The sequence below is a fragment of the Berghia stephanieae genome, chromosome 8 (assembly GCF_034508935.2).
Source record: "Berghia stephanieae isolate SIO BIC M18660-M18661 chromosome 8, UCSD_Bste_1.3, whole genome shotgun sequence".
In the NCBI taxonomy this organism is placed as follows: Eukaryota; Metazoa; Mollusca; class Gastropoda; order Nudibranchia; family Aeolidiidae; genus Berghia; species Berghia stephanieae.
Window position 1 is genome coordinate 36,589,892 of NC_088367.1, and position 21,987 is coordinate 36,611,878.

General features: G+C 39.0%; 1 protein-coding gene across 1 annotated transcript in view; it reads right to left on the reverse strand.

The window, feature by feature from the left end:
- Nucleotides 1–20,700: 20,700 nt before the first annotated feature.
- Nucleotides 20,701–21,987, reverse strand: part of LOC144978589 (transgelin-3-like) — a 43,360-nt gene continuing 42,073 nt past the window's right edge. The window contains exon 7 of the mRNA XM_078924863.1: nucleotides 20,701–20,955. Within this exon, the coding sequence (XP_078780989.1) occupies nucleotides 20,890–20,955 (66 nt within the window). The 3' untranslated portion in view covers nucleotides 20,701–20,889. The remainder of the gene's footprint in view (nucleotides 20,956–21,987) is intronic.

Genomic DNA, 21,987 nt, shown 5'->3' on the forward strand with positions numbered 1-21,987 from the left:
TGCAACGGAATGCAAATATCGGATAGGGACCAACTATTTCAAAAATATATAAAACCTACTACTTGTGGCAAAATGGAGACTCTTATTTGTAATCCAGAAATTTTTAAGATGGTCCAAAAAGATACTAGACAAACTGACTCGAGTATTCAAAAAATACAAACAACACTCATGAAAAGCTTATGCGCCATGACGATGTGTTTCGAAAAACTGATTAAAATAAATATAGTTTCAGTTTGTCAACAGGATTTAGACTCCATTACTAATTCCTGTGCAGATTTCGTGGCGTTGTTAGCAGACGGATCACACAGCCTAGATTTACATAGACGGCAGAATTTTAAATCTGAAGTTAAATTGGAATTCTCGTCATTGTGTTCTGAGCAATATCTATCTTTTTGGAAAACAATTGACAGAGAAAGTCAAAGATGTCTCGGAAACCTTGAAGGTTTCTCAAAGAGTCATTCATGTCAAAACATACCAAAGACATCAAAGCAAGCCGTTCTTTTTTAAGAAAAGGTTATCTTTTTTAGACGGGAAAAACCCTGTGTACAACAACAGGGGAAAACATTACAAAAACAACAACAAATACCAGAACTTCAGCAACAAAACTCGACAACAGGGTCGTCGCAACAAACCATATAAAATGTAAGTGAAGGAAACGATTTAGCTTTAGGTGGTCGAACAAGGCATTTGATTCATAATTGGGAAAAAATCACAGAAGACAAAATAATCTTACAATGTGTCAAAGGCTGTAAAATCCAATTCATTTCTCCACCAATTCAAAATAAAATTCCCCATCAATTGAAATTTAATGCACAGGAAACCATAGCATTAAGGGCTATAATTGGAGAATTATTGAAACAAGAAGTAATTGAGGAAAGCACTGTTGAAGAGGGAGATTACATGAATAATATTTTCTTAAGAGAATAAAGATCGAATAACAACAAATACAGACCCATTCTTAATCTCAAATGCTTGAGTAAAAATTTTGTTAAATTTACTCACTTCAAGATGGAGGGATTAACTACGTGCCTTAATCTCATGCAACAAAATTGCTACATGGCATGTATTGATATATCCAATGCTTTTCATAGCATCCCAATGCATCCCGATTTTCCAAAATACTTAAAATTTATGTTTGAGGGTCAAGCTTATAAATATATAGTTCTGCCTCGGGGGTTTCGAGATAGCCCAAGATTGTTTACCAAAATTTTAAAACCAGTGTTAGGTTTTTTGAGACAAAGAGGTTTTTTGTCTAGTGTGTACATTGATGATTTCTATCTACAAGGCTCTAATCATAAAGAATGTCAGGAAAACATTATAATTACTAAGCAACTTCTGACTTCGTTAGGTTTTGAACTCTCTGATAAATCTATATATGAACCTACGCAAAAACTATTACATTTAGGTTTCATTCTAGATTCGACACTGATGAAAATAAGTTAAGGTGAGGATAAAAGAAATCATATCATCCAGATGTCAAAGAATGTGATAAGTAATACCTCCCTTACAGTAAGGGAATTAGCAAGATTAATTGGAGTCTTTGTGGCTAGTTTCCCAGAGGTTGAATATGGTCCGCTTTATTATAGAGAACTGGAAATGCTTAAAATTAAATCATTAGAGACAAACTATAATTTTAATAACTTTACCACTCTTAATGAAGAATGTGTACAAGAAATACAATGGTAGATTAAAGAGGGAGTTTGACTTACTTAGATGCCTTTCGCGTCTCGACCGAAAGATCGGGTCGCCTTGGCTGTTTCCAGTATTTCCTGTGTGAGGTGTCTCCAATATTGCCGGTCCTCTGCTAGGGTTCTCAGATTTTCAAGGTCCCCTGCCGTTATGAGACTAATGCTTTGTCCAAGTGTTGTGAGGTTTTTGTTTAGGATCACAGGGAGTGTTGTGATCGGTCTTCCTCTGAAAAGGTTCCCGTGTTTTTGGAAATATCCCGACATGGCTTGGTTAGCTGGTATGTTTTTGTCCCTGCGTAGTATGTGACCGAAAAGTTGCCATCGTTGTTGTAAAATGTCAAGGGAGATTGGTCTTTCTTTTGTGATCTTATAGAGTGATTCATTTGAGATCTTTTTTGGGTATTTGATATCCAGTACCCTTCTTAGCTGTGTGCGATGGAAGGCATCCAGATGTTCTTCTTCGGATTTTGTCAACGCCCAAGTGCCGCAGTTATACAGAAGTACCGGTTTTACAAGAGCACGGTACAGTTTCAGTTTGGTTTTTCTCTTTATTTTGTCACCTCTAATCCATACATTGGTGAGTTTACTGAGTGCGGCGTTTGATAGCTGTTTTCTTCTTTGTACATCCTCGGTGTCTCCAATTAGTGAGCCGACTTTCTTTGTACTTTTCCATTCCTCTTTGTTCCTCGATATTGTTGTAAATTCGGTTTTATTGGCATTGACTTGGAGGTTATATTTCATGAGGGTATTTTGTATGATGTCTATATTTGCTGGTGTTGATCCAATAAAATCTACATCATCTGCATAGGCGATTTCTCTAGGGATTGCATTCTCAATATGAGTCGTTGGTTTTGGAATGACTTTTCGAACTTCTTTCAGAGCGTGTTCTAAGTATATTGTGAACAGAATCGGGCTCAGACTATCTCCTTGGGGGGTCCCGATGCTACTTTCGAACTGCGTCTGTTTTGTGGCCCCGTATATCCTTGGTTGTATCTTTGTGTTGCTGAGGAGAAATCAGATTATTCGGAGCTCGTCTTCGTCTACTATGTCTGTTAATATCTCCAAAAGTTTTCCTCTGTCGATCGTATCAAAGGCTGCGGACATATCGATTTTGGTTATTGTTATGGATATGTTTTCTTTGAGTGCCTTTGCTGCCAACCATTTATGTGTCCATACAACATCCGATGTGCTTCGGTCTTGGCGAAACCCACTTTGGCTGTGTGATAGATATTTTTCTATTTTCGGTCTGATTCTGTTGAGGACAATAGTTGACAGTGTTTTTCTTATGGTATTCAGTAATGTTATTGGGCGCAGGTTGTTTACGGGTCCTTTCGTTTTTCCTGGTTTTTGTATTGTAATTAGGACACCGCTGTTTATGTCCCAGTCTTTGTGTGTTGAGAATGTTTTGTTCATTATGTTTGCAATGCTCAGATCCAGGGAGAGGGTACCGCATTTCAGCAATTCAGCGGGAATTTCATCTTCGCCTGGGGATCTGTTATTGTTTAGGCACTTTATGCTATTTCTAAATTCAGTTGTTGTGATGCGGTTGTTTAGGTCTCTAGGGTTTCCTGAGAAGGGCGATATTTGTGAGACTTGTTTGTGAAATTTCTGCTGGAAGTGGTCAGTTACAATGTCAAGGATATCGTTGGGATTTGTTGTCTGTTTGCCAAATTTATCCTGTAGTTTTGGGTTCTCGAATGGTTTTCGGTTCAGAGATTTCGTCGCTTTGAACATAGACGATGCGTTATTTTTGGACTTTTCTATGTCTTCCACTTTTTTGTCTAATTCCTCGTTTCTGTGTTTTATTGTAAGTGATCGAATTGAATGCAGTATTTTGTTTCGTTCCGTTTTCAGGTTTATTATTTCTTCCGAGTCTTTCTTGTATCCTGATCCTAAGTTCTTTTTGTTGCCGCGATAGATCGTTAATAGCGATGTTAGGCGTTCGATTTGGTTTGTTCTTAGTTGTATTAATAGAGCCTGCACTTTCTTCCCCCGCATATTTCATTGCCGCTTGCGTCTCTTTCCATTCATTGTTTGGATTGCTGTTTTGCTTTATTTTCCATAGACTTGAGTTAAGTTCATATTGGTAATGAATGCGACATTCTCGCTCATTTACTATTTTTGCCGTGTTTATTTTGACTGCCGTTTTACCTTTCTGTCTTCGTTGTCTGTACACATTTATGTTGAAATTCGTTTTTACAAGTTTGTGATCGTATGTTAGCAGTGTACCACCGTATGATCGCGAGTTGGTTGAGTAGTGTTTATGGCGGTGTCGACATATGATATAGTCTATTTGGTTGTGTATTGTTATCATTTTGTCTTGGGTTTGGTCTTTCCTTTGTCCTACCCATGTTGTCTGGTGTCTTGATGGGTGGTTGAAAGCACTGTTTGTTATGAAAAGTTTTCTCTGTTCACAGAACTGGACTAATTTTTCTCCGTTATCGTTACGTTTTCCTTTTGAGTATGATCCTAAACATAGTGTGTCACTGTCGAGACGTTTTCCTACTTTGGCATTAAAATCTCCAGCGATTATTAATATTGATTTGTTTCCTATTTTGTTCAGTGTATCGTCTAGGTCTTTGTAAAATTTATCAGTTTCCTCTGGGTATTGTTTTGCGCGTTGACTTGTTGGTGCGTAAACATTTACGATTGAGATAATGAACGTCTTCTTACCGTGATCGTCTTTGTTATTGTTAATCTGGTTCCTTGAATTGATCTTACACTTAAGCTCAAGAACACATATTCTGTCCGAAACATTCCATTCGTCACAAGTCAAATCCCTGCAGTTTTTATTTATGAGAAATCCACATCCATAGTGAGGTGAACTGGAAGCAAAGCACAGCAGTCTGTGACCATTTATTGTTTGGTCGACGCCATCTTGGATCTTCGTCTCTTGTAAACACAACACATCGATTTTATAACTTTCTAAATCTTGACACAGTTGTTCCTTTCGAATGTTACTTTTAATAGATCTTAAGTTAAAAGTTACCAACGTAGAAAGTTTTAAATACCTAGGTTCAATAGTGACAACAGATGGAAGATGTAACCGAGACATACGAGCAAGAATAACTCAAGCCAAACAGGCCTTCATGGACCTGGGAAACATTTTGAAAAACAAACAGATGTCGTTCGGGATTAGATTCCGAGTCTTGAAGTGCTACGTGTGGCCAATCTTGTTATACGGATGCGAAAGCTGGACTACAAATGCAGAAACACAAAAGAACATTGAAGCTTTTGAAATGTGGTGCTTGAGAAGGATGCAGAGAATATCGTATACTGCACACAAAACGAACGAAGAAGTGCTAAAACAAACATACCAACAAAGGAAACTAATGCCCTTAATAGTGGATCGACAACTATCCTTTTTCGGACACATAGTAAGGAAAGATAAGAATGAATACCTGGCAAGTTGTGGAAAAATACCTGGTAAACGCGCCCGGGGGAGACAAAGAAAAACACTCATAGACCAACTGAAGGGCTTCACCAGCCTAACAATCCAAGAGCTGTTTGAAAAGGCAAGAGACAGGGAGGAATGGAGAGAGATAATTCATGCAGTATCCGAAGCCTGGACCAGGCATGGAACCTAGAAGAAGAAGAAGAAGTTAAAAGTTCCAATATTAAGATTAGTCCACATCAGGTAAAAATTAAAGATTCCACACAGTGAATAAATGGAAACATAAGACTATCCACTGAGCAGAAGCTCAATGTCAACAGGTGTCAGCCATGTTGTCCGGAAAAGAGGGAGTTTATAGTCGGAAAATGATTTCTCATGGTAATGCAGATTTCACTATTCAAACAGACGCATTTAGTTATGCATGGGGGGCAGTTTTCAATGATAGAAATACACACGACATGTGGACAGAAGAGGAGTCCAAACTCCACATAAATGTTCTCGAAATCAAAGCAGGGTTGTTGGGTATTCAGTTCCTGTGTGATTTTAAGAATTGTCATATACAGATCCAAATGGATAGTCAGACTGCCGTTTCATACATTAATAATCTTGGGGGTACACACTCTAGACTTGTTATTTATTATACTAAACAAATCATCTTGTGGTGTAAAGAAAGAGGAATCTGGTTGTCTGCTTGTCATATAGCTGGAAAATCAAATATAGCCGATTCACACAGCAGGAAAGTTAGAATTCATACAGAATGGAAATTACACCCAGAAGCTTTTGATAGGTTATGTGAGAAATGTGGATGCCCTGAAATAGATCTGTTTGCTTCTCGGGCAAACAGACAATTACCTATATATATATGTCCTTCTATCCCGACCCTGAAGCCTGCGCCATTAAATCATTTCAACATATCTCCAGGATTCTCAGGAAAATCCAAGAAGACCAAAGTACAAAGATATTGATGGTCGTGCCACATTGGACAATAGCTCCTTGGTATCCAAAACTTAGACCAACAATCAACCAAATTTTACAAAGGGCACGTAGCAATCTCAGACAGAGTTTTGCTGGTTAAGCTAAGAGGACCTGTAGTTGACACCAATATTATTCAAGTTTATGCACCAACAGAAGAGGCGACAGATGCAAATATGACAGAGTTTTACCATTCACTAGAAAAAGCAAAACGAATGTGTAAATCACAAGAAGTCCTTATGGTAATGGGGGACCTAAATGCTCAGATTGGCAGAGGCAGAGATGGTGACATAATCGGACCACATGGACTCGGAGACAGAAATGAACGAGGAAACATCTGGGCAGATTGGTGTAGAACAATTAAATTAATGATTTCAAACACCTGGTTTCAACAACACCCAAGAAGAACCTGGACATGGCAATCACCAGGGGACAGAGCAAGGAACCAGATAGACTTTATAGCAGTATCATCAAGATTCAGAAATGGCATATTAAATTGCAAAACCTACCCAGGCGCCGATGTAGACAGTGACCATGTCCCAGTTGTTTGTACAGTAAGGATAAAGTTTAAAGCTATTCAGAGAACAGCTGGTAGAATAAAGAGGGATTACATGTTATGCAAAGACAATGGCATACAAACAAAAATGAGAGAAGAATTTGATAGTGCACTCATGATACAAAGCCAAAGTGAACCTGATAACGAAAAATGTGAAAAACAATTTGATATATTCCAAAAGTGTGTCAAAGCAACTGCAGAAAAGCATTTACCAGTAGCTCAAATAAACAGCAAAAAGGAATGGATGACAAATGAAATTCTAAACCTATTTGAAGAAAGACGAAAATGCAACAGAGGGTCTGCAGAATACCAAACATTGAACAACCACATTAAATCCAAATGCATCGAGGCACACGAGAACTATCTAGACTGGAAATGCTGCGAAATCGAAAGAGAATACAAACCCAACCCCCAATAAGCTCACCAAAGAATAAAAGAACTATCAGGGAAAAGGAAAACCAAAGCAGCAGGAAGTTGTATCCAGAACAAACAAGGGGAACTGCTATATGAAGAACAACATATAGAAAGCCGATGGGTAGAATACATAGGCGAACTGTACAATGATCCAAATAGAAATGAACCACCACTGAAATTCAAAGAACCATTAAGCAGACCAAACATCACCAAAAGTGAAATTGAACATGCCATGGAACGAATGAAGGATGGTAAAGCAACAGGCACTGATGAAATATCTGCAATTGATGAACTTCACATATTATTCAACAATATATACAACATTGGGAAAATTCCAGAAGTTCTCTGTAACTCTATTTTCATAGCAATACCAAAGAAAGCAGGTGCAGTCAGATGCGAAAATTTTAGAACTATAAGTTTAATAAGCCACATCAACAAAATACTGTTGCGTATAATTATCAACAGGCTAAGGAATAAGATTAACCCCGAAATCGCAGAAGAACAATATGGATTCCAACCTGACAGGGGGACAAGGAACGCAATATACCTCCTCCGTGTTTTAAGTGAAAGAGCTATACAGGTTCAGACCCCACTATACCTCTGTTTTGTCGACTACAAAAAAGCTTTTGATAGAGTACGCCACGAAGAAATACTAAAACAACTGCACTCCATTGGCGCTGATGAGAAAGACCTCAGACTCATGCAAACATTATACTACACCCAGCAGGCATCTATCAAAATCGGAAACTCTACAGGAAATTCCATTCCTATTAAGAAAGGAGTCCGTCAAGGGTGTGTTGCCTCACCAGATCTGTTTAATCTATACCAAGAAACAATCATGGGGGCATAACTAGTATGGAGGGAATAAAAGTAGGAGGTCACAACATAAATAATATAAGATACGCAGACGATACGGTACTCGTTGCAACATCAGTAATCCAACTTCAAAAGATTGTTGACAAAGTGGTAGTAGATAGTGAAGCCAAGGAACAAACAAGGGGAACTGCTATATGAAGAACAACATATAGAAAGCCGAATATCACCAAAACGGAATGCATGGTAATACAGAAAACCCCCGAAAACAACAACACCTGCAATATAACGATTCACGGAGAGCAACTTACCAACGTAGAAAGTTTTAAATACCTGGGTTCAATAGTGAGAACAGATGGAAGATGTAACCGAGACATACGAGCAAGAATAACTCAAGCCAAACAGGCCTTTATGGACCTCGGAAACATTTTGAAAAACAAACAGATGTCGTTCGGGATTAGATTCCGAGTCTTGAAGTGCTACGTGTGGCCAATCTTGTTAGGCTAGGGCTATTGGTCAGTACTGACTCCCAGGCGCTAGCACATGCGGGTCAGTACTGACGAACAGACGCCAGTGCCTGGAGGTCAGTACTGACCAATAACCTGGTGTCTATTGGTCAGTATTGAACAACAGGTGCCACCGCCCACAGACAACCTCTCTTCGGTCTGTGCCACCGCCCACCATTGATCAGCACTGACGAACATCGGACCTGTTCGTCAGTGCAAAGACCTCTTCGCACTTATTCGTCACTTCCAAAAGTATACCATTTAAAAAAAAAAAAAACAATTAAAATTCCAGGCTCTCAGGCCAACTTATCCGATGGCACACAGTAACACTTGGTCACCTAGATAAGTTTGATTTCTAACGCGTTAGATGCCGTTTGGGCAACGATATGACTCGTTATTTCAAGCCACCGTAAGATTCTATTTTATTTTATGTTGTCCATTCTATTTCTTTGGGTTATTTTGTTTTTATTGTTTTTTTTTCCCCGTATATTTTCGTTATAGCTTTATTTAAAGAAAAATAGAGGAAAATGTGTTCTAATATTTCCTGTTACGATTCTTTTATAATACTTTGTCCATTCTATTATACTACTACCACTCACTACTACTACCACTACTGCTACTACCACTACTGCTACTACTACTACTGCTACTACTACTACTTATATGTCTTTTATCTTCCATTATTTTCTGGAAGATTCTGCTCCCTGACGCTGACCTTTTCTTATCAATCAGATCACCCCCCTGGGGCACCCTATCCTCTACCCACGCTGACATTTCATTCATACTGCAACCTCAACCACCATTGAGTACAGACGACAAAGTTATTTTTCATTATATTTTATTTGTTTTCCACGTTTATTTGTGTATTGTTGTGTTAATGAAGGGTTTGTACCCGAAACGTCCATTGTCTGTTTTGTTCCCATACGAAGCCTTTCATTTTCACTCTTTCGTTAGTATTTTACGATCACCGGCTTCAGGCAGCCCTTACCGTTTTCTACTTTTCCTGTCTCAGTAAGATGCGAGCAAGCCGAATTTCAAATGACAGGAATGAAGAAAGATGAGACAGTGAAAGAGCTTTCACTTTCAGTTCTAGCGCCACGCATCAGTGCAGTGAGCATGCGCGTTGGATGAACCGAAATATAGGGCTTCCAATTTGGCGTTTCAACACCAAATTTGGTCTTTTTCTCAGGATTGGACAATTTCACTTGTTTAATTAATTGATATATTTATTAAACAAATCTCACGTAAACCGACAAAAAGATTTAGTGAAAACAAGGGCTTCCCTGCGACTAGTATGGGACAGGAAATGCTGATTTATTTGTCGTAGAGCAAGTTATTTTTAAAAATGGCATTTTTCCATAATTTTGGTACCGTCAACGCCCGTGGCCAGGTCAGAACTGACCAATTGGCATCAGTACTAGTAATAGTAATAGTATTAGTCAGTACTGACCCCCAGACGCCGGTGCCTGTTCGTCAGTACTGACCCGCAGGTGCCAGCGCCTGGGGGTCAGTACTGACGAATAGCCACTCCGATCTTGTTATACGAATGCGAAAGCTGGACTACAAATGCAGAAACACAAAAGAACATTGAAGCTTTTGAAATGTGGTGTTTGAGAAGGATGCAGAGAATATCGTATACTGCACACAAAACGAACGAAGAAGTGCTAAAACAAACATACCAACAAAGGAAACTAATGCCCTTAATAGCGGATCGACAACTATCCTTTTTCGGACACATAGTAAGGAAAGATAAGAATGAATACCTGGCAAGTTGTGGAAAAATACCTGGTAAACGCGCCCGGGGGAGACAAAAAAAAAAACACTCATAGACCAACTGAAGGGCTTCACCAACCTAACAATCCAAGAGCTGTTTGAAAAAGCAAGAGACAGGGAGGAATGGAGAGAGATAATTCATGCAGTATCCGAAGCCTGGACCAGGCATGGAACCTAGAAGAAGAGATCCAAAACTTATGGAAATGATGTGCCTTCCTCCTCTTTTTCTGAAGAAAGCCAAACATGTGTTAATTTTACCATCCACTATACTCAAAACTCCAACTATGTAATGGCATGTGTCTTATCAGGAACAATTTCAAAAGACAAGGGTTGTCCCGACGAGTTGTCAAGACTTTAATGAAAGGCTGGAGACCAAATACTGTTAACTGTTAAACAATACAATGCTTACCTAAAGAAATGGATTGAATTTTGTTCTGATTAACATCGGGATGTCGAGGAATATAGTGTTTCACACTTTCTAGAATGTTTATTACACCTTTCTAAAAAAGGCCTTTGTTATAGTGCAGTTAATACTGCTGGTTCTGCATTATCTTGCATTTTCGACCAACCTTCAAACGTCAGATGCCATGACAATGTACGGTTTCCTCGAACAGTTTTGCATGTCTTGAAGAGTTCGAGGAAACCGTGCTCGAGTGTATTAGAGGATCAGTCAATTGTTGGTTAAACCAGCTTTCAATCATTGGTTGCTTCCTTAGCTTATTCTCATTCATCACACACACACACACACACACACACACACACACACATATATATATATATATATATATATATATATATATATATATATATATATATATATATATATATATATATATATGGGAATCCGAGGATGACGTAAATGAACCTTGGGTCGCCTTGTTTTGAATGTTTACACAATAGGAATGAATGATTTTTTTTGTCGTCCATTTCAAAATTTCCCAATCTTAAAAAGCTTGTATCTCAATTAATACTGGTCTCTCAGAGTGGTTCTATAGCATAAACTACAGGATTTTTCATATTCTACAACCTGTGATCTTTATGCTTTCAACCCAAATTTGCACAATTCAAGGGTTTTTATGGACCTAATTCCCCCTACTATAAAAAGACTTCTTAGTCTTAAGCCGAGTGAAGCAGGTGACTTTAAAAAATTGGTTCTAATGAGGGCGTTCTAGTCTCTGACTGGGGGGGGGGGGGGGGGGGGGGGGGGGGGGGGCTTTTGCATTGAAGTTATAAGGCAGGTGAATAATTCGGTTATTCTCTGTAGATAACATCAAGCTCTCTATCACGTACGTTATGGCAGGTAAGATACCAGTCTGCGTACTTTTCAACACAAAAGATTTCCAAAGAGGAAATTAGCAGCACACCGGTATAGATATATCTCGTTCCGTTTCATATTTGAACTTAATTTTGCCATAGCCACATGATGTATCAAGTCACGTGATTTATTGACTGTTATCAACTGTCACTTCTAGGTTCATTAAACTCTTACAAATTGAACCACAAAAAAAAAAAAAAAAAAAAAAAAAAAAACACATACAAAACAAAAAGTGTGCTCTGATGACTCACATTATTTCAGTCAGTTACAACGTCACAGCAGAATAACGTTTGTCTCAATTATACTTTCTAATCCAATATTTTTGTTCTTTGAAGCGAACCTTTCGACTTAGAGTCTCCGTTCGCTCAATATTCGCGAGCTCGATTAGATTCGGGTTTGTTTTTGTTTTTTGTTTTAACTCACAAAAATGTGTACTTTCGACTATCTGTACATTTCTTACCGGTTTTTAAAGCCAGTGTCAATAACAGCAAAACACGTTTTGCCTCTACCATTCGTATTCGACGTATATTCCTTCCGAATCGAATCTCGCTCAATCTCACAACAGCTACCATCTTGTCGACGCTATGATTTATACTAGTAACTAGTAAGAGGCCCGATCAAGGGACTTGCCATCCGTTCGGAGGTCATAATCTAACGCATTCTCTCAAGCTAAACGGAAGTCCGAAACGAAGGCCTTCCGAAAGCTCCTCGTGCTGCTCTGGATGGCTCCAGACATCAATAAGTAGGACCACCCGGGTCCTACTAATTGCTAGTGCGGGGCGGTCCTTGGCAAGCTTAAGGACCACGGTCCTATGGTCCTTGGGAAATGAAGACCGCAAGGACCGGTCTCTAGACCGGTCCGTTCATTCTTGAACCGTTAAAGACCGCTACACGATGAAAACCGTGGCCTACAGGAGTAAAACACACGGAGTAGTCACACTCATTTCAAATTGTAACCTAATTAGAGAAGAGGGGTGATGCCTTCTTTATTTGCTCACCGTACTTCATTGTTACTTCGATAATTTAATAAAATTTGAAATTTATCCCCATTAACGGAGATAATGGCATCGCCCAAGGCGTTGATCGAGTTGTTCGTGGCGTTGATACACACACGCAACTCCTACCCCCCTCCCCCCCCCCCCCCCCCCCCCCCCCACACACACACACATTAGAGGGCAGCGAGCATTGAAGAGTAAGAGAGAGATGTGAAGTTATAATAAGAGGGGGTGGATGAGGTGATAAGAGGGGTCGATGGTGACTTTTCGCCAGATCTAACAAACTCAGCTACCCATTCATTGCTGAGTAGACAGGGATTCAGAAAAAAATCGACTGCACCCGGGATCGATCTCTGGCCCTTTGCGTATAAAGAGAGTGCTCTATCAACTGAGCTATCGGGGTCCCCAAATATTCTATTGGACCTTTTAAAAATACAGACGTTATAACTGTTTTTTTTTTGGACGGAAGAAACTAATCACACTCATATTATTTGATTAGTAAAAACACCAAACGAAATTTTAATATTATTGTATTATTTTAAATGACAACACTGCGATAGAAAGGAGGGGCGACAAGAGATGGACAAAAGAAAACAAAAAATCAGACTTGCAACTTGCTAGGTTCGACACACACACACACACACACACACACACACATCTTTAGTAGTCACATACATTTCAAACAATAACCCATTAGAGAAGAGGGGTCATGCCTTCATCATAGATCATTGTCATTGCGATCATTATGGTGTAGTAAATTTTGAAATTTACCCCGTATAATGGAATCGTCCAAGGCGTGCGCCTCATGTTCCCCCCATCTCACACACGAAAGGGCGGTTTGCGGAGTGGAGGGAGGTGGTCGTCTGCCTGTATGGTCGTCTGTGTCGTTTAGTGTATGGCAAAGGGGGGTGGGTGCGATTAATTAAGTGGGATGGGTGGTGATTGGTGGAAGATAGGCAAAGGACCGAGGCAACGAATCGCTGGGGAAGTAGTATGGCGCGAGACCGTTGAAAGGTGATAAGAAGTGAGGACCGCCGGCGGTCTTCCTCTTTGGGACTGGACCACGGTTCACAGCTAAAAGACCGTGGGACCGGTCCTCGGTCCGGTCCTCAGCGCGGCACTACTAATTGCCGTCCGGAGGTCATCTAAAGCATTCTCAAGCCACCCGGAGGACCTCAGAGCTGTCTGAAGCTTTCCAGAAGCCGCCCGAAAGGGAGGCCTTCCGAAAGCTCCTCGTGCTGGCATTTTTTTCAATTTGTATTTTCACCGTGGGTCTTTTGTCATGCGTTTATTTATTCAATTTGTCAATATAAAATAGTAGCATTTTAAAAACTCTAGAACAAGCCTTGTAGTGCATGGGCCAGTGGGCGAAACCCTCCCCCCCCCCCCCCCCCCCCCCCTTGGGGGAGTTTTCGCCACATGGTTTTTCTGAAACAACAATATATCTTGAGTATTAATCCGGGTGTTACCGTTTTTTCAAGTGTCATTTACGAGAGTTACGAGAGTTAATGACCTTGAAAGGTCATTAGGTGCAATTTTTTTTGTGAAATCGTTTTTGTGCATAAAATGGTTGTTTATCACCTTAAAATTGTTTCACATACAATCAATAATGGAATTTTATTGTAATTTCTCATTTTTTGCCTCATATCATAAAATATCTTTGATAGCCATTTTCTCTATAATTTGAAAAAAAAATCTATTACAGTGTACTTGTTTCCCTTCAGGATGAATAAACAAGAGGGATTTTGCACTAGCACAATTCAGGCATGCTTCAGGGACATATAACACAAATTAATCCGGGTGTTACAGTTTTTTCAAGTATCATTTACAGGAGTTATGGCCCTTGAAAGGTCATCGGGTGCAATTTTTCGTGAACTCATTTTTGTGCATAAAATGATTGTTTATCACCCTAAAATTGCTTCAAATACAATAAATAGTGAACTTTTATTGTCATTTCTCATTTTTTGCCTCGTATCATAAAATATTTTACAAAGCCATATAGCGTTTTTAAATCTTTGATCATTGATAGCCATTTTCACTATAATTTGAAAAAAAAATCTATTACAGTGTACTTGTTTCCCTTCAGGATGAATAAACAAGAGGGATTTTGCACTAGCACAATTCAGGCATGCTTCAGGGGCATATAACACAAATTAATCCGGGTGTTACAACAACAGTAGAAAACAATCAAGAAAGACAGCTGCACCAAGATAATTTTCTGTGGGTGTTCTGTAGGATGAAGTTGAATTCAGACGGAGAACGTTTCCCTGGCTGGAAAGGTTGGCTTTCATCAACAACTCCAAACCCCCAAAATGAAAATGAAACCAACATGCCTTCAATTGTTGAATATATGCCTGTCATCAATGCTCCCATAACTGAAGCAGCTACAGTACAGAAGGTGCTACAACTATCTTTGGAGGCAACACAAGAGCTTGGTCAGCCATATACATTTGTAACATTTGACCTTGCTGTAGCAAAGAAAGCTTACGATATTGTCTGGCAAAACCCACAGCTTTACAAAACAGTCATTATTCACCTGGGTGTCTTTCACACCATAATGTCATATCTTGGTGCCCTGGGAAAGCTCCAAAGTGGATCTGGTTTTAAAGAAATTGTGACTGAAGCAGGGCTATGTGCACATGGTTCTATGGATAGGGTTATGAGTGGAAAGAACTACAACAGGGCTATACGAGTGCATATGTCTGTTTTGGAGGCTCTAGAGAGGCTTCTGCTTGCAAAATTTGAGCAGGACTTGGATTCAAAACTCAGTAAAGACCTCATGTCTTACATAAAGGAATTCACCGAAGGAATTTCAAGCCATACAGCTAATAAAATTCTCCAGTCAACTGTGTATGCTGAGTTATTTTCCCAGTATGAAGCCTTCAAAGAGAGTGTCCGCTCAGGAAAGTACGGAAAAACTGCACAATACTGGATCCAATACATGGACAGAGTTTGGCTTCTCCTCCAGTTTCTGCGAGCTACAAAGACAAACAACTTTCTTCTTCATATATCTTGTTTAAAAGAACTGTGCCCACTGCTTTTTACCATGAATCACCACAATTATGCCAAGTATCTCAAAGTATCTCAGTGTATATTTTGTGTCACAAGCCAACCTGATTCATTCCCACCCAGGGGCAGAAGAAATGTTACAAGATAATGGATTTAGTGTCTCCAGATCAAGGACGCCTGCTGGAAGAATAGCAGTTGATAAGACCATTGAACAAACAATAAACAAACATGCAAAGACAAAAGGAGGTATTGTTGGGTTCAGCAAGAGTCTTCCAAGCTATTACCGTTGGAGTGTAACAAGACACAATCGAGCAGAATATGTATCAGCAACCCAAAGAATGATCAGCAACAACAACTGTATGGATATAGACACCCACAAAGAATTGAGCCTTGCAGAAAAAAGACAAAGTGTAAAGCGAGTGCAAAAGATCCTCCGGGCATTTTCAGCATTTATCAATCCCTTTGAAGTTGAAGATGGTCTGGTCAGTCTAGCTTCAGGAATGAAAGTGCAAGAGGATGTTGCTGATGACCTGCTAGCCGTGGAAAAAACAGGAAAAAGATTGTTTGAAAGTTTTGTTGAAAACAGACTGAAGGAAAAGACTGTAGAATTCCACAAGCCATTAGAAAGGAACAAGACCAAGACATTTGCATCATTGAGGAAAGTGAAAAAAGACATGAACGTGGTCAAAATCAAGGCACAAAGAAATTTATTTGGCCAGCTTCTTGTTTTGTCCCAAGAGCACAGTGTTGATCTTCAAAAAGTTCTTCAATATCCTCTAACACCTACTCCATGGTCGCTGGCTTCATCAGATGGTTTACCTCTGAAGACCAACAAAGCAACTCTGTTGCACAAGCTCACGCCTGACAATTCATTAATGTTCGAGGATTATGCAAAAAAAAAACAAACACCGTTTACATTGTTGATGGCAATGCACTGTTACGAACTCTGTCAGCAATCGCAAATATATTTGGTGAAGTAGCCAAACTTACATTTTCCTCCTTACCACAAGCAGCTTGTGTACACTTTGTGACTGATACTTACATAGAAGATTCAATCAAAGGTTGTGAGAGATTGAGGAGAGGATCTTCTGAAGATAATGCATACTTGTTAAGAGGATCTGCAACAACAGTGCCCAGACGTTGGAAATCATTTCTCAGCTGCGTTGATAACAAAAGATCCCTTATCAGGTTTCTCCTCAAGGAATGGAAAGTAACGAATATGCAAAGAAACTGAGAAACAGGGAAATCTTCTTTGTCTGTGAAGAGAGATGCACCTTACTTTACAGTGACACGGATGAATTTACCACAGCTGTACCTTGTCTAGATCTCTACTCATCACAGGAAGAGGCAGACACACGAATTATACTGCACTGTCAATATGCTTCCCGCCAACCAAACTGTGAAACAATTGTTGTCAGATCACCAGACACGGATGTCTTCTTACTTCTCCTTTCATTCTCAGAGACAATTGGAAAGACCCTGATTTTTTGATACTGACTGTGGCAACAACAGGCGACAAATCAATATCTCTCAGATAGCAAAGACTTTGTCTAAACAGATGTGTGATGCATTACTTGGTGTCCATGCATTCACAGGCTGTGACACAACAAGTTGCTTTGCTGGGCAAGGAAAGCTGAAAGCTCTAAAATTTCTTCAAAAGGAGGAAGATCTTAGAATTCTGTTCTCCAGATTTGGAACATCAGCAGCTGTTTCGAGTAATGACTGTCTCATGTTAGAGTCATTTGTGTGCAAGCTGTATGGCAAAACCTCATGCACAAGTGTCAACAAAGTGAGGTATGACATAGTTCGCCAGCGTTTCAAAGGAAAGAAAGGTACCATCTCATGCAGTGGTGGAATTGATCTGTGTCAGATGCCTCCTTGTAGTTAAGTATTGTCACTGCACATATCAAGAGCCAACTTTCAAACTCTCATTTGGAGGAATGCAGTGTGCCAGAATCCTAGCATTCCAAAACCAGAGGATAACGGTTGGCAGAGAAATTCTGCAAATGAATTGGAAGTACAGTGGTTCAAAGATGCTTTCATTCCAGATGAGTTGCAGGAAATTGTGTATGAAGAAAGCTGCACCAGTACTGACGAAGATACATATGCCGAGGATGGTAGTGATAGCTTTGACAGTGATTTCCTTGACGACACTTCAGAGGACGAAGAGGATTTTGCTACTGATGATGAGGATATGTAATAAATTGGTGAGCAGTGCAAACTGTTAAGGAGTAAAGCATGTTTGCAAAACACATAAGGATATTGTTTTTATGTACTTACTGCATCTTGAATCAAGAATCCCTTTTGAGTATCAATTATTCTTCATAATATAACAATGCGATTTCGTTCAAAAGTCTTCGGTAATGATGCTTCACTTGGGTTGTGAACAAATTAGTCTTTTTTCATGATATATCTATTGTTTTTACCACACCTTCAACTTACTTTTAAATGTGACAACTGGACATCAATACCATGTTTAAAAAGAATGAAAATTATGATGAATTTGGCATCCCACAAAGTGGAGAAAAATTTAAGGGTTGCGTACACTTTTAGTTTTTCCTGTGACGTAGAAATATGAAGGTTGTTGTTGAGGCTTGGGCCATAGCTTTCTTCAGTGCTACATTTTTAACGAACATGCTGTTTTTGGCCATATTTAAAATAATTTTTGTGTAACACACTGAAATAGCCCATAAGTTTAGATATGACACTTCATGAGATTACTGACAAATTGTTTCAACTTTCTGTGAATCTATATAATATTGAATTAATATTGTAGTCTCCAGAGCCTTTGAAAGAAATGTTGTCTCTTTTTTTGCAAGGGGAGACAACTCACTTTTTTCAAAGGGCCATAACTCTCTTAAATGACACTTATTTTTACGGTAACAGTGGAATTTGTATGGCCAATAAGTTCTATTATTTGAAAAACATAGTGGCATAAACTCCCAAAGGGGGGGGGGGGGTCCCAGTGGCCTAAGCACTATTGATGATTAGTGAACGTTTAAACTTTCCTAATACGACAATTGTTTTGGTTTTCCGTCGCCATTTTGTTTTGTGAAGTATTGAAAGCAGTCCTAGGTTGGTTTTTTTTTTTTTTTCTATTGGGGTGAGCTCGAGGTCGGAGGATGTTTTTTTTTTTGTTTTTTTTTTTTTTTGTTTGATTATTTGTTTAATTTTTTTTTTTTTTTTTTTTTTTTTTTTTTTTTTGGGGGGGGGGGGGGGTTATATTAGGGTTAGTCATATGTCTTAGTAAAGGTGCTAGGGTGTTTGTTTTTTCCTATAAGGGATAGTTAAAGGTAATGGGTTTTATTTTTATTAGGGTTGGTCGAGGGAATAGAGTTGTTTCCCTTAGCACGAGGAGCCTTCAGAAGTCATATATATCGGTTACAATAATTTTTTTTCTGAATGGTCAATGTACTATTTATCGTTCAGTACCAATGATATTTTTGTCAATGGTTAATGTACTATTTATCGACCGGTGGTCCGAAGGTGCGTGGATTTAGTCTCAAGAGATGAAGTGAGTAGAGAAGTGCCAGAAGACTAAAATTTTCGCGGCGGTGATGGGGGTTTGAACTCGCGACCTTATTGGTACGACAACTCCACCTGGCCGGTGAGAGCGTGACTCTACCGTATGAGCTATCCACGATCCCAAAAAATCGTATCTAACTCAGGCAGTGAAATCTATATTATGAAGTCCTAGAACTCAGGTCATTCAATACTCTCTCTCTCTCTCTCTCTCTCTCTCTCTCTCTCTCTCTCTCTCTCTCTCTCTCTCTCTCTCTCTCTCTCTCTCTCTCTCTCTCTCTCGCCGACTACTGGAGATCGCGGGTCCAACACACACAACCTCCGTGAAGTTGGTTGGCCAGCAATTAAGCTTAATAGCCAATATTCTCAACACAAACATATAACATAGAAACAATTGAGACAATGAGTATGCTCCGGTATATGGGGTGAATTTTTAATTCAGAAAAGTGAGTGGAGCAGGCACTTATGTTGGTAACAACAAGAGATGAAGTGAGTAGAAAAGTGCCAGAAGACAATAGAGAATAAAAAATTTTCGCGGAGGTTGTGTGTGTTGGACCCGCGATCTCCAGTAGTCGGAGAGAGAGAGCTCCAGTAATGAATGACCTGAGGTAGATACGATTTTTTGGGATCGTGGATAGCTCATACTGTAGAGTCACGCTCTCACCGGCCAGGCGGAATTGTCGTACCAATAAGGTCGCGGGTTCAAACCCCCATGACCGCCGCGAAAAATGTTTATTCTCTATTGTCTTATGGCACTTTTCTACTCACTTCATCTCTTGTTGTTACCAATATAAGTGCCTTCTCCACTCACTTTGGGGATTTAGTCTGGGACTTGCTTGGTCATTCACATACAAAGCGATTTTTTTCAAGTCCTCGACTTAAGCGCTAGTCCGCGTTCATGAAAACGGTCCCTGGGGTGTATTATCGCAGATTTTGGTGTGCATGTTGATGTTTAGAAAGGCCCAGAAGCAAATCTGTTTCTGAACTGTTAAAGATTTTCAGAGCTAACTACTGTTACACTGAGGTTCCTCTGTATATGAATTTGGAAACAACGCTTTGCTCTTTTTATGCCAGTTTTAACATTTACTTTTAATAGGTAATTCTTATGCAATCCAGTCAAATGCTCATTCCTGGCTGGGGAAGCAAAAACAAATAGTCGTAACCATTTACAAAAACTTATCAATCCACCTTCTTGTTGTCAAAGAGTCGATTAAAAAAGAAAACTGATAATGTCAAAAAAGTATATAATAATTGGCGACAATTTAAATGACAATATCATAAAAATGCAGTTTATTGGCCTTGAGAAGATAGAGAAAAGAGATTGCGTATAATCCAAAAGTATTGCAAAATAGGATAGTGCAGTGAAAAGAGAGGAAGTTCCAAACTTTTTATGGTTCTGATAACTATTGTTTTTCTCATTTTCCTTTTTTCAATTCAAAATGTTAAAATAATATATTTAAATCACGATCGTTGTAAGTGCATGTTGCATTTGCGATGATTAATTATATTTTTCATTGATCTAAATCGTTATTGATTCGTTATCATTTCAAAAAGTCGCAAAATTGAAAGTAAACATACCTTTACTTGGCAAACAATCAATTACTATGAAAATTTAATTAAAATCAAAATTTCATAACATTAATAAATTAAAACATTTCGTAGTTTGATTTAGTCAAATATATATATATATAATATATATATATATATATATATATATATATATATATATAATATATATATATATATATATATATTAATGACTTAAATATAATAGTGTGATTGATATTTAGATCGCAAGCTGAAAGAATGAAATGTCGATTATAATAAATGAAGCAATGATGACGAATTTTGTTTATAAGATGATAAAATAGTTGACATGGTAACGGAGCTCATGAGCAGCAGCGCCATAAATGATGGCGTAGCACGCAAGAATTACTCGTTGTCCAAGTACTCCGTTTGCTGTCCGGTGTAAGTGGGCTCAAATCCCTTCTTGTTAGCCTGAAAGAAAATCAAATATAAACGGTTTAATGAATGGTAATATATTGAGGAAAATGGATACTATTTAATTTTTGAGAAGTTGCGTAGAGTGAAAAAAAATTATAAATGTTGAAATGTTTCCAACCAATAACCCAAATTGTTTTGGGCTCAATGGCCATGCTCAAAATTGCTTGGCTTTGTTACAATATAATACTTCATACCTCTCAACCACTGACGCCATATTTTAATTGTTGTCACCATAGCCATCTTGAACACATGCCTACCAACCGAACCAGCTTGGTGAAGATTTCACCGTAGCTTTGCTATGTTATGAACGTAGCCTTTGCTAAGTCATAGCCTGAGACTCAATACTCAATACACGGCGACGATTGCCAAAAGAAAGTGAAAAGTGGGTTGCTTGTTGTACATATCGTTCCAATGATATAATTTCTTGCAATATTGAATACAACTCACAGCTCATTTTCATTTGGTGGCCGTCTACTTTTAGGGAAATATCGGGCTATGATTTTTGAAAAAGGTTACGTTTTGACGAATTAACGCAGAGGAGTTTACACTGTCACAGTTTTATAGCATTTGTGTCAAAAAATTAGTGAGCGATGTTTATGATATGGAAGGTCTCCAATTTTAGCTGGTAAACATGTATTCAAGATAACTCCGCTTGTCACCAATCGGTCACTTGCATATCTCACGTCACGTGACATTGTGACAGAACGAAGCAGGACCACACATCTATGAATGCTGCCCCTCCCCCCCCCCCCCCCCCCCCCCCCCCCCCCCCCCCTTTTCACCAGTTAGCCCTAATCGTACGTCGTGTTTTTACCCCTTAATCGTACGTCGGGGGAAAGTTTGTTTCCCCGTGACAATATATATAGTAAAATAAAGAACTATCCCTATTCGTACGTCGGGTATTATTGTGTTTCCCCATGACGATATATAGTAAAATAAAGAACTAGTCCCATTTGTATGTCGGGGGTGATAATGTTACCCCGTGACAATATATTAAAGTAAATATTGTTTTTAAAATACCCCTAT